The sequence below is a fragment of the Bos grunniens genome, chromosome 17, assembly GCF_055505025.1.
Source record: "Bos grunniens cultivar Pamir isolate PY7600 chromosome 17, Bosgru_T2T1.0, whole genome shotgun sequence".
Classification (NCBI taxonomy): domain Eukaryota; kingdom Metazoa; phylum Chordata; class Mammalia; order Artiodactyla; family Bovidae; genus Bos; species Bos grunniens.
Window position 1 is genome coordinate 48,530,269 of NC_141181.1, and position 14,162 is coordinate 48,544,430.

The window sequence follows — 14,162 nt, forward strand, 5'->3', positions numbered from 1 at the left end:
CTAAGTCGATTCAGTTGTGTCCGACTCTTTGTGACCCCATGGACTGCAGCCTGCCAGGCTCCTCTGTCCATGGGATTCTCTACTCAAGAATACTGGAGTGGGTTGCCGTGCCCTCCTCCAGGGGATCTTCCCGAGCCAGGGATCAAACCCGCGTCTCTTATGTCTCCTGCATTGGCAGGTGGGTTCTTTATCACTTGCGTCACTTGGGATGCCCATTTGCTGCCCTTCAAATAGGTTAATCAATACCATCTTTCTAGATGGAAGGTGGATTCTAAACCACTGGACCACCAGGGAAGTCCCTCTTTCTTTTAAAAAAAAACTTTAAATATTTCACTCCACTCTCATCTTGTTTGCATGGCTCCATAGAAGTCAGATATAATTCCTGTAAATTTTTCCCTCTCTACGTAAGTGGGGGTTTTTTCCCCCGTGACTTCTTTCAAGGTATTTTTTTCTTTATTTTTGATTTTCTGTAGTTTGAATGTGTTAAGCTTACATGTATATTTTTCTGGCATTTACCTTTCTTGATGATTTCTGAGTTTGCTGAATCTGTGGTTTGGTGTCTGACCTTGATCTTGGAGAACTATCGGAGTTATTGTTTCAAATATTTCTTCTGTTTCTTTCTCTCTTTTCCTTCTGGCATTCTCATTATGCATATTACACTTTTTAAAACTGTCCCATAGCTCTAGGATAGTCTGCTCTGGTTGTTCATCCCCTTCTGTTTTGATTGTAGATCATTGTTTTTTTTTTTTTAAACTTTATTTATTTATTTGGCTGCCGTGGGTCTTAGTTGCAGCATGTGAACTCTTAGTTGTGGCATGTGGGATCTAGTTCCCAAACCAGGGATCAAATCTGAACCCCCTACATTGGGAGCACAGAGTCTTAGTCATTGGACCACCAGGGAAGTCTCAATAACAGACACTTGGTTTTTAACCGGGCACATGGCTGCTGGGAGAAAAGCCTGCAATCCTAAGCTTCCCTTACAATGGGATGTGGGCACAGTATGTAACTAGAAACAGGAATTTTCCTGAAAGGAAAGAGATAAATCTTTGTTCCCACTTTCCATCTTCCTGCAGCCTGGAATTCAGGCACGATGGCAGTGCTTGGGCAGCCACCTTACACCATGGTGGGTGGGTAGAGAGGAACACCTGCTGAGGATGGAGGGTCCCTGACCCTGAGAAGCACAATCTGAGCTGAATTACTGTCTCTACTTGATAGATAAATATATATTTCTCTTCTGCTTAAGCCACTATTATTTTGGATTTTCTGTCAGTCATATCCAAATATTAATTCTAAACAATACCCTTCCACTCCCCATACCCAGGATAGAGTTGGCCCCTCTTAATGATGGTTCCACATTCTACATGTTTAAATGTCAACACAGTGTAAGTCAGCTACAAAGTGAAATAGCAAACCTTGCAGAAGATGCAGGATTTTCCTGAAATGGATGAAATGGATGCTGGAAAATTACCTAAAACCCAGGCAAAGGAGGCTCTGGCAGGATGGAACCAGGTAATGAGTGACTTAAGGATGAGGACAGGGCAGACACTGCAAAAGAAAACCACAACATCAAAGGAAGAAAAGAAGCTCTGAGGAATATTGATGAAGTCCCAGTGGATGGGTTTTGCTTATTTGTTTGTGTGAAATATTTCTTGGCACTGCGCTGAGAGTTTCAATTCTATCTGCAGAAATAAATCTTAGTAAACATTAGACGAATGTACTCTATGTTCTTAATGTTGGGATTCAGTTTTTAATACAAAGTCACAACCAACCTTTATTTCAATGGTCCTTGTTTTCCCTGAAATTCTGGTCCATATTCAAGTGGATGTTTCAGTCAGTCCTTGTCCCTTGTGGCTACACTTTGGATCAGGGAAACTTCGGGCCTGGGTGCCTCCACCTCCAAGACTCTGATGTAATCAGTCTGAGAGGCAGCCCAAGCATCAGGAGTTTTCAAAGTGACAGTGGGGACTTCTCTGGTGGTCCAGTGGTTAAGAATTTGCCTGCCAATGCAGGGGACACAGGTTCGATCCCTGCCCCAGAAAGATTCCACATGCTGCAGGGCAACGAAGCCCACGCAGTGCAACTATTGAGTCTGTGCTCTAGAGCCTGGGAGCCACAGCTACTGAAGCCCACACGCCCTAGAGTCTGTGCTCCACAATAAGAGAAGCCATCACAATGAGAAGCCCACACACGGCAACTAGAGTAGCCCATACTCTGCAACTAGAGAAAAGCCCATGCAGCAACAGCCAAAAATAAATAAATAAATGAAATTATTTTTAAAAATTAAATAAAATTAAAAATAAAAGCTGAGGCTGGGGAACTGCTGCTTTTACTACCTGGCCTCCCTGGTGAGGGCTGGCTTTGGCTGGGGAGGACTTCCTGCGTGTCATTCCCACATCAGACTCCTAACTCTCCAAGAGGAGACTGGGTCAGAAAGGGGAAGGGAGGTGGGAGGGTGGAGTATGGGGAGATGCACGTGAAAAAGGGAGGAGAGAGAGGTGGGAGGAGGAAGAAGACAAGAGCTGGCTCTCCCCATCTCCTGCTGCTGCTGCTGCTAAGTCGCTTCAGTAGCGTCCGACTCTGTGCGACCCCATAGATGGCAGCCCACCAGGCTCCCCCGTCCCTGGGATTCTCCAGGCAAGAACACTGGAGTGGGTTGCCATTTCCTTCTCCAGTGCATGAAAGTGAAAAGTGAAAGTGAAGTTGCTCAGTCGTGTCGGACTCGTAGCGACCCCATGGACTGCAGCCCACCAGGCTCCTCCATCCATGGGATTTTCCAGGCAAGAGTACTGGAGTGGGGTGCCATTGCCTTCTCCTAATGGGCTGCAATTAACGAACTGCAAGGTCAAGCACCAGGAAGCTTCTAGGGAAGAGTTTATGCAGCTATGCCAAGTATTGTTACTGAAGATGACACAGAAATACAACGAACACTTGAAGCCACATGCCGGCTGAGAGTACAAAGGATTTCCAAATCCCATCCCTAACTGATAATATGTATGAGTGTGTTAGTCGCTCTGTCGTGCTCCTCTGTCCACGGCATTCTCTGGGCAAGAATATAGGAGTGAGTAGCCATTGTCTTCTCAAGGGATCTTCCCGACCCAGGGATCAAAGCCGGGTCTCCTACATTATAGGCGGACTCTTTAGCATCTGAGCCACAGTGAGGGAAGCCATCAGAACGGAGACTAGCTAGTGGGGCATTCCAGTCTATGGGGCGCGCAAGGCACCGTGTGGACCACCCATTCCCATCTGCATGGAGAGCCTGCACAGTCTGCCTTTGGAAACCTGAAGATATCTGATGAACCTTTCAGATCAAAACAAAGCTATCCTATTTAACTTCATTGCAAAAGTGTGGGGAAGGGGTGTGGAGGGCTCTTCTGGCAGAAGTGGTGAGCGCCAGCCAGCCCATCACACCAATTGCAAGTCAGGTACGAGCAGTGCCTCTTTGCTAGAGAACACCATGCTGCGTTAAATGCAATTTCCCTCCACATGGGAAGGTTATAGTATCTTAGTTCTATCTGGAAATTGACTCATTGAGTCATCCAAACCTGTACATCAGCAAATTGGAAACTATACGCAAAATGTTTAAACATAAAGTTAACGGAGTATGAAACTGAGAGCATCTAGAACATTTACAGAAAAGCATTCTTTTTACGTCTATACTTCGGTATTAAAATAGCAATTGTATTTTAAACCCTTCTTAATGAATTGTGTCAGTGTACTAATATCTGCTTTTAAAGTGCAGGAACTGGAGGGTGGGGTGGGTCTGGTTCTTGTTGAATCAGGCTCACAAAAGGAACACACAGGGACTCTTGCTGTACAGCAGACGGTGACACTTTATTCATTTAAAAACATGCCCTTCCCCAAAGGGCATGAGGCATGTGTGTATGTTTCTATAAAGATATGGATGAACTATGCTGAGGTTCAGTGGAGCCAAGCACATACAATATCATTCAACCAGGATGAGAGCAGAGACTCCCAATGACCAGTATTTTATCAGCAGCAGCATCACTGGTCAGTACCCAGGACAACACTTGGCCTTTTCTTAGGTTGGCATCACTGATTCCAAACTCAGATGGATCTGTCCACTAGGGGTTTGGACTCTGTTTCTCCCTTCCTCTCTTCTCTATGGCCATAAGGGAGCCCCAACTCTCACGACCCTCAGATGCCACCAAAAAAAAAAAAAAAAAGGAGGAGGGTGGTGATGGGTATTTTTAGAGAATCCTGGGCATGAGGAGCAGGTTTACCAGATAACTGCCTTTGGGAAGGTACTCTGTTGTGAGATTGAGGGGTAGGATTAAACTGGAAATGACACGGAACAGAATCTATAAATTCGCTGTTCTCATCTCCACATCATCAGCACCAGAGTTTAAGGTGTTCAGTCAGAGCCTTCCTCTTTTAGGTTTGGTTGTTTATAAAGACAGGATGGTTGGAAAGAAAAAAGCCCAGGATGTTGTGAAGTCTGAAGCAAAGACAGCGTGGGTCTTTCTGCCCCCTCCAGGGTCTGCGGGCATCAGAACAAACCCTAAGGAAACACTTCCTCGGATGGACTCAGAGCTGGCTTCATCTCCTCCTTTGGATCCTGTGGCTTCCAACTTTACACAAGAAACAGAGCATGTCACGCCCAGTCATCATGGAATGTCCACTGGAAAGCGGGGGTTTCAGGATCCAACAGAGGCAAATGCTGCCACCAAGGAAAAGAAGCACGGGGTTTGGGGGATGCCCACTGGTGTAGCCAGGGTGTCCTTACAGTGATGCGGACACTTGCTTAAACTCGCCCCATGTTGGATAAGGTCACCGGGACCCACGTGCCGGTCCTGAGACGGGCTGGAGGCTGGTGACCTGATCTCCACTCACTGCTGGGTCTCTGAGGCTGAGACCCTGATGCTGAACCCAGAGTCAGTTCCAGTGTCTTCCAGGCCATGGGTTGATGCGGCCTTAGTGCCAACTGATTTTCAAACCCAATTCGACTGGAGGTAGGTGGAGCCTACAGGGTGGGGGAGTGGGGGTGGTGCTGCCTGCTTATCTAAAGAGGTCCGGGCTATCTTACATGACGATTACACACAGCCCTGCTTCCGGTGTTCAGAGATGCAAACCTGCAGAGCCTGGGGGCGCAGCCAGACATCTGTCAGCCCTAGATTTGCTGCAGGGTCTGCACCATGTTAAAAATCGCTGCCAGAACCCCTCTCAGCTGACATGTCTGATGTTTGCTTTTGCTCCTTGAGAAGGCAGTGATCATCAGAAGACAGGAGAGAGGTGTCTAACCCTGTGAGGGCTTACAAAATAAGTCTTTGTTGGCCCTGCTGCTGCTAAGCTGCTAAGTCCTAGAACGTCCTAAAGCAGCTAATCCAACTCTCTCCCTGACTCCCCTTAAAACCAGTGACCCCGCCCCCACCCCAGTGAGGACTGCATTTCCAGGAGGTATGATCTGGAAGCACATCTGGGATGTTACTTGGAAGCACAGAGAGGTTTTTGGATGAATCGTCTTATGACTGATAGGTCTACGATTCCAATGAGCTGGGCTTGGTTTGTACTGGCCAGGCCCCTTGCCCAGAGCTGTGTCCAGGGTATCTGCCCACGGCTGAGCATCTCACAGTACCAGGCAGGTACTCTTAGTCCTCAGGGCTTCTCTCCAGCGTCCTGACCAGCTGCCTGTAGGTCTGTCTTTCCTCCTGCCACGAATGGTACTTTCTCACATACTCCCTTCCATTGGCCACGATTGTTTTTTCTAATGCCGGATCGCTCACCAGTCTCTTTGCCAGCTGAACAAACTCCTACAAAGAAGGAGGTGGAGGAGAAAGAGAGGTAAGTAATTGGTAAAATGGGGGATGCAAACACATCTGAAAGCCCAGGTCGGCCTTTGCTCCTGGTCCCTCTTTTGCCCACCGCCCTTATTCTGGAAAAAAAATAGCCCTTCAAAGGGATGCAAGTTAGTGCAAACATTGGGACTGAATAAGAAATTACATACACAAACCACACACACGTGGGCACGTGTGAGCAAGGGTGAACATCGTGGAAAAATACTGGAGCCATTAATTATGCTTCCTCCATCTTTCTTTTCTAGATTGCCCAAATTTACTATTTCTTACAGTAACTGAATTCTTACAGTGACTCTTAGAGCCATAATTTCTTCCCTCCTTTGTACTCAGCTGGGAGATGAAGTCAGGTCTTACTCCAGGATCTGAGCTCCTATATTGTAGACAATAGTACCTCTGCCCAGTTTTGTTTTGTTTTTTTCATTATATTCCTTCATCTTTTCTGGGCACAGAGCATGTCTTCAAATCATGGACATCATCTGACGGAGTGGAAAAGGTCAGGCTTCTATTGCAGATCTGGGTGCAAATCCTCTTTGAAACACGTAACTTAGCTGTGCAGCTTTGGGCAAACTAGTTAACCTCTGTGAGTCCCACACTGATCGTCTCCCAAGGGCCAGTGGGCACTTGACAGATAAGCCCTGCCCTGCCCCTGACTCCATCGGGGAGAGGGGATTTAACCAGCCTCAATTTTCTAGACTTTGCTTCTGGTGCTCAGCTTCAGAGCGAGGAAGTCTACATTGCTCTATGTTTATCCATACTTTTTGTAGACACTGATGCAATGAAAAAGTGGCCACCTCTTTTAAGAATTAAAAGTAATTTTTTTGTTGTGGGTTCACTGTGAGCAGGGGGGATATTAGTTCCCCGACCAGGGATCAAACCTGCACTCCCTGGATTTGAAGCACAGAGTCTTACCCAGTGGGCTGCCAGAGAAGTCCCCAGCTGCACACTTAGTTGCTCAGTCGTGTCTGACTCTTTGCAACCCCATGGACTGTAGCCCACCAGGCTCCTCTGTCCATGGGATTCTCCAGGCAAGAATACTGAAGTGGGCTGCCATTCCCTTCTCCAGGGGATCTTCCCAACCCAGGGATTGAACCCAGGTCTTCTGCGTTGCAGGCAGATTCTTTATCACCTGAGCAACCAAGGAAGCCCAAAATAAAGTAAGACTGCCAGAGAAATCCCAAAGTAACCACTTTTTAATAAGGGTTTAAAGAGTTTAAGGGTTAAGGGTTTAATCAAAACCCTTCATAATTGGAAAGAATTAGAGTTGTTTTGATTGCTAAAGAGTATTCAGAGAGAGGAAGGGAACGTGCATTATTTATTATGCTTGCACATAAGTCAAAGCAGTGCTCATAAGCCAGGAGGCCTGCGTTTAAATTCACACCCTACCATTTTCTGGTTGGGTTGGTTGTTTTTTGATGCTGAGATGCATGAGCTATTTGTATATTTTGGAGAATAATCCCTTGTCAGTTAAAGAAAGTGAAAGTGATGTCTCTCAGTCGTGTCCAACTTTTGCGACCCCATGGACTGTAACCTACCAGGTTCCTCCATCCATGGGATTTTCCAGGCAAGAACACTGGAGTGGGTTGCCATTTCCTTCTCCAGGAGATCTTCCCGACCCAGGGATTGAAGCCGGGTCTCCTGCATTGTAGGCAGACACTTTATCATCTGAGCCACCAGTTAACTTGTTTGCAAATATTTTCTCCCATTCAGACAGTTGTCTTTTCATCTCATAGTTTCCTTTGCTGTGCAAAAGTCTTTAAGTTTAATTTGGTCCCATTTGTTTCATTTTTTTGTTGTTGTTACTCTAGGAGGTGGGTCAAAAAAATATCTTGCTGTGATTTATGTCCGAGAGGAGATGGATAAAGAAGATGTGGTACAAATATACAATGGAATATTACTCAGCCCTAAAAAGGAACAAAACTGTGCCATTTGCAGAGATGTGGATGGACCCAGAGGCTATCATACAGAGTAAAGTAAGTCAGAAAGAGAAAAACAAATATCATATGATATAATGTGTATGTGGAATCTAGAAAAATTATACAGATGAACTTATCTGCAAAGCAGGAATAGAGTCACAGATATTGAGGACAAATTGGGGGATTGGGATTGACATACATACCAGACCGTGGTTAAAATAGGTAACTAACGAGAACCTACTGTGTAGCATAGGGAATTCTGCTTAGTGCCCTGTGGTGACCGAAATGGGAAGGAAATCCAAAAGAGAGGGGATATATGTATACATACAGCTGGTTCCCTTTGCTGTACAGTAGAAACTAACACACATTGCAAAGCAACTGTATTCCAATAAAAATTAATGAAGAACAATCACAGAAGTGATGCTGGATGCATTTTGTAACCTGAGACTCGGTTTCTTCATCCTTAAAATAGGAATAATAACTGTACCTAGGGCTTCCCAGGGAGGGGGTTCAGTGGTAAAGAATCTGCCTGCCAATGCAGGAGATGGAGGTTCAATCTCTGGGTCTGGAAGATCCCCTGGAGAATGGAATGACTACTCACTCCAGTATTCTTGCCTGGAGAATCCCATGGACAGAGGAGCCTGGCAGGGCTACAATCCATGGGATGGTTAAAAAGCTGGACACGGCTTAGCAACTAAACAACTAAAAAAAAAGTACCTGCTTCGTAGCATGCTGAGAGGATTTAATGAGTTTATACATAGAATTCAGGGCAGAGCCTAGCACAGACTTAGCTATCATTATTATTATGATTCACCAACTTGTGTAAATTCCAATAAAACAACAGAGATTAATACACAGTGCTTTGCTGTTTGCAAGGAACATCCACATACTCTCAAAATTATTGTTAATTAAACGTTGGATGATTTTTATAGCTAGCAATATAAATAGCAATATTTACAATAGAGTAGAATTTTATTTTTAAGCAGTATGCATACACTTTATGGTAAATTGGTGTTCTTTTTATAATAAAAATATAACATATTTATTCTCATCTCATAGGATAACAACATCCTTATTAAAGTTATTCTAGAGGCTTATAGCTTTGGTACATTATTTTAAGATGCTGGTCATATCGTTGATTTACCTGATACAGAGACTTTGGCTAAAACTCACCCCCCCCCCCCCCCGCTTATGATTTCTATAGAATCTATGACCGTTTTACAACAGAGTCCTGAATGATAGAGTTTCTAGGAATAGGATGTGATAAAGCACACTGTTTATTCCTCTCTGCATGTGAGACTGAACAAAAAAAAAAAACACAGACTGAAATAAAGCAAGAGAGAGTCGGGCGAGGAGTGAGAAATGTCTTCACCGCTGGCATAGAACCCTGGATGCTGGCTGAAAGAAAAGAAAGAATTAGAAAATCGCACTCTGGAATGTTGAGAGTCACTTTCTGAGGCCCTGAAATTTTTTTCTTCTGGGCTGAAACAGCTCCCCATTTCAACGAAGGCAATATTCTGAACACACTTGTGCGGACGATGAGAAAAGTATGTTGACACACTCTGTCATCCACTCTGTGCAAGGTGGTGGCCACAGCCCTTCCATCCCTTTCATGAACGTCTCTTTGCAATAGGACCTGCCCACTCCTCCTATAAAGTGGGAGGTCTATTTCCCCATCTCCTGAATCTAGGCTGGTCCTGGAATTTGCTTTTACTAACAGACTAGGTCAGAAGTAATGTTGTCTGACTTCCAAGCAAAGCTTCAAAAGGGCTTACAGCTCCCACCCTTGCCATCATGGGCCCCCGAGGTCACCCCACAAAGAAGCCTGAGATAGCCTCCTGAAGACAAAAGACCACTTTGACAAAGATGCCTGGCTACCACCTGCATCACCACCAGACACTCATCCTGTGGACCAAAGAACCATGCTATAAGAGCTGTAGCAAAACTCCCAGGGTCTTTCCTGGTGGCCCAGGGGTTAGGAGTCCGTCTGCCAATGCAGGGGACACAGGTTCGATCCCAGGTGTGGGAGGATCCCACATGCAGTGGAGCAACTAAGCCCATGCACCACAACTACTGAGCCCTCATGGCTAGAGCCTGTGCTCCGCAGCCAGAGAAGCCATCACAGATGGGAAGCCCGTGCGCCGCAACTACTGAGCCCTCATGGCTAGAGCCTGTGCTCCGCAGCAAGAGAAGCCATCACAGATGGGAAGCCCGTGCGCCGCAACTACTGAGCCCTCATGGCTAGAGCCTGTGCTTCGCAGCAAGAGAAGCCATCACAGATGGGAAGCCCGTGTGCCGCGACTAGAGAGTAGACCTTGAGACTAGTAGACTAGAGAGTAGACTAGAGACTAGTAGACTAGAGAGTAGGCCACAGCTAGAGAAAGCCCAAGCGTGGCAACACAGACTCAGTGCAGCCAAAAATAGATAAAAATTTTTCAAAAAATTCCAGGAAACAAGTACAAATGCCAACTCATCATCATCCCAACCAAAGCCCCACATCGTCTATATACCTGTCAGCTGCAGAACCCGCCAGGACACTCACCATCTGACTGCCAAATCCTGGTTAGGAAGGGGAGTGTTCATCACTCGTGTAATGATCTATTCTTGAAAATTACTCATGATAATAAGTTATGAGGCATTAAAAGGTGCATAGCAAAGAAGAACTAAACAGCCTCTTGATGAAAGTGAAAGAGAAGAGTGAAAACATTGGCTTCAAACTCAACATTCAAAAAACTAAGATCATGGCATCTGGTCCCATCACTTCATGGCAAATAGATGAGGAAACAATGGAAAGTGTCAGACTTTATTTTCCTGGGATCCAAAATCACTGCAGATGGTGACTGCAGCCATGAAATTAAAAGATGCTTGCTCCTTGGAAGAAAAGCTATGACCAACCTAAACAGCATATTAAAAAGCAGAGAAATTACTTTGCCAACAAAGGTTCATCTTGTCAAAGCTGTGGTTTTTTCCAGTAGCCATATATGGATGTGAGAGTTGAACTAGAAAGAAAGCTGAGTGCCGAAGCACTGATGCTTTTGAACTGTAGTGTTGGAGAAGACTCTTGAGAGTCCCCTGGACTGCAAAGAGACCAAACCAGTCCATCCTAAAGGAGACCAGTCCTGAATATTCATTAGAAAGACTGATGCTGAAGCTGAAACTCCAATACTTTGGCCACCTGATGCAAAGAGCTGACTCATGGGAAAAGACCCTGATGCTGGGAAGGACTGAGGCAGGAGGAAAAGGGGATGACAGACGATGAGATGGTTGGATGGCATCACCGACTCCATGGACATGAGTTTGGGCAAGCTCCAGGAGTTGGTGATGGACAGGGAAGCCTGGCGTGCTGCAGTCCTTGGGGTTGCAAAGAGTCGGACATGATGGAGCCACTGAACTGTAACACTAGAACAAGTAAAAGAAAATAGAAACCAATATTAGGATCCCACATCTTAAAATCAGAGTTGGAAACTCAGGTGCCTGCCTCCTGGGCTCTGGCAGGGAAGAGTCAAACCCCAGTTACCTTGGTGAATAGAGGCCTCTGCTTGTCTCCACATTTCCTATGATCTTCAAGAGAAGTTGAAATTCTGAATATTTATGTAAAGGCACTCCATGTTAAATATCAACAGCTAATTCAAAATCTTAAGTATACAGCAAAACTAAACAAAACATGTTTGCAGACTAGATCTATCCCAGGACCAGCGGTGTGCAAACCCTGGCATAGGTTATAGGTTTCAAAAGTTTTTTTTAAAAAATCATGCAAATAAGTATAGTTTTGCTTTCATAATTATTCAATTAGTTGTTGACCATTTTCAGAGTTTTCTTCCTTTCTGAGTGGTGGAAAAACCGGTGGAAAAACTTCTCACTGAGAAATAAGTCAGAGAGAGGACAATAAATTCTATATGTAAGTTACAAGTGGAATCTAAAAAAATAAAATGAAGGAATGAATATAGCAAAACAGACTCACAAATACAGAGACCAAACCAGTGGTTACCAGAGAGGAGAGGTAAGTGGGGAGAGGTGAGACAGGGGTATGGGATCAACAGGTATAAGCTGTTACAAAATAAACAAGCTACAAAGATATATTGTACAGCACAGGAAATACAGCCAATATTTTATAGTAATTTTAAATAGAATATAATGTGTAAAAATAATGAATCACTACACTGTACACTTGAGACTAATGTAATATTGTAAATCAACTATATTTCGATTAATTTTTTTTTTTAATCACTGAATCCTTTCGACCTGCCTTGTTGCCCTGACGCAACTGTCAGATCCAGGGCATGAGAAGCTGTCCATTTCACAGGATGGATAGTTAGACCTCTGTTGGGAGCCTTCACGTAACCACGTCAGCTGAAAGCCATGGGGCAGAGGAAAACCCCTCAACAAGAAACAAATGACCCACGCGGAGAGAACATGAGAGCTAGCAGACTGAACATGGGCTGGTTTTAAAGAACATTGCATTCCAACAACCTTCTGTGAGTGACACATATTTATTCTTACTGGAAGAGCAAAAGTCAATCACATAAAAACTCTGCATTTCAGGCTCGGGGTGTATGTTCAATTAAACAGCCCCAAAGCTGCTTCTGCAGATGCTTTGAATATAACTCACTGATGGGAGAAATTGACAAGGAGCTTTCTGAAGACTGACAGAAGTGCTGTCATTAAGACTGTGGTTTTCCCTGGGGCTTTCTTGCATGGAATCCTGCAGTTAATTAAGGTTTTGTCTGTACCTCTGGTTCTCAAACTTTGCCATTCTGATTGGATAGGTTGGGGGTGGGGTCCAGGAGTGTTGTCTTAAGTCTGTTTGAGCAGAGACATCACTTAGGTCCATCTAGTCAAAGCTATGGTTTTTCCAGTAGTCATGTATGAATATGAGAGTTGGACCATTAAGAAGGCTGAGCGCCAAAGAATTGATGCTTTTGAACTGTGGTGTTGGAGAAGACTCTTGAGAGTTCCTTGGACAGCAAGGAGATCAAACCAGTCCAAACTAGAGGAAATAAACCCTGAATATTCGTTGGAGGGACTGATGCTGAAGTTGAAGCTCCAATACTTTGGCCACCTGATGCAAAGAGTTGACTCACTGGAACAGAAGCTGATGCTGGGAAATACTGAGGGCAGGAGAAGGGGGCAACAGAGGATGAGATGATTGGATGGCATCATTGACTCAATGAACATGAGTTTGAGCAAACTCTGGGAGACAGTGAAGGACAGGGAAGCCTGGCATGCTACAGTCCACGGGGTCTCAAAGAGTGGGACATGACTCAACAACAACAACAATAGAATATTAGAGGCTGGGCAGGCTGAGGGGTTGGGGGTCGGGCGCAGCTCATAAACAGCAAACATTTACTTCACATAGTTCTGGAGGCTGAAAGGATCTGCTTCTTAATTCATAGATGGCCGTTTTCTCATTATAATCTCATGTGGCAGAAGGAATCAGATCTCTTTGTGGGGTCCTTTTTAAAAAATTGGTTAATTTTCAGCTGCGATGGGTCTTCATTGCTGCATGCAGGCTTTCTCTAGTTCATTGAGCAGGGCTATTCTTTGCTGCAGTGTGACAGCATCTCCTTGTGGGGGCTTCTTTTGTTGCCGAGCACAGGGTCTAGGCACAAGGGCTTCAGGAGTTGCAGCTTGCGGGCTCTAGAGAGCAAGGGCTCAGTGGTTGCATTGCATGAGCTCAGCTGCCCCTCGGCATATGGAATCTTTCCAGAGCAGGGACTGAACCTGTGTCCCCTGCATTGGCAGGCAGATTCTTAACCACTGGACCACCAGGGAAGTCCACGTACGGTCTTTTTTATTAGGGCTCTAACTCCATTCATGAGGACCCCACCTTCACATCCTAATGGACTATTGGAGGCCCCACCTCCTAACACCATCACAGGAGAGGTTAGAATTTCAACATGTGGATTTGGGGGTGAGTGTGTGGAGGCAAAAACATTTGGTCCATAACACATGTGTGTTTTCCAATAGTTCTCCACCCCTCCCCAGGTGATTCTGGCCTAAGATGGACCACTGTGCCTACCTTATTTTACACAAGTTATTAGGCCACAGAATAGATTGATCTTATTGGAAACTGTCAGTAATGAGAATCCCACTTCAAGATCCATCTAGAAAAGTCTATTTTTCTTATGTGCAACACCATTCATTGGTCTAGTGTTAAGCTCTAGCTAAATGCCACATTTCACAACGATGGGTATGTAAACACGGTCACATAATACTCCCAACTGTCTGCATATATTAGCTATTCTCTCGACTCCTGCCATTAAGTAAAGTGGGGGCCACTCATAAGAACGTACAAATAGTATTGGAATTACTCAGCATAAACCTCCAGCCTGTGTGTGTGCTAAGTAGCTTCAGTGTCCGACTCTTTTCGACTCCATGGACTGTAGCCTGCGAGGCTCCTCTGTCCATGGGATTCTCCAGGCAAGAATAGAGGAGT

The 14,162-nt window shown here is 45.0% G+C and overlaps 1 protein-coding gene across 2 annotated transcripts in view; it reads right to left on the reverse strand.

The window, feature by feature from the left end:
* Window positions 1–3,812: 3,812 nt before the first annotated feature.
* Window positions 3,813–14,162, reverse strand: part of GLT1D1 (glycosyltransferase 1 domain containing 1) — a 118,945-nt gene continuing 108,595 nt past the window's right edge. For both annotated transcript variants that reach the window (XM_086345968.1, XM_086345967.1), the window contains one exon: window positions 3,813–5,768. In XM_086345968.1, coding sequence (XP_086202094.1) covers window positions 5,607–5,768 — 162 coding nt within the window. In that variant the 3' untranslated portion in view covers window positions 3,813–5,606. The remainder of the gene's footprint in view (window positions 5,769–14,162) is intronic.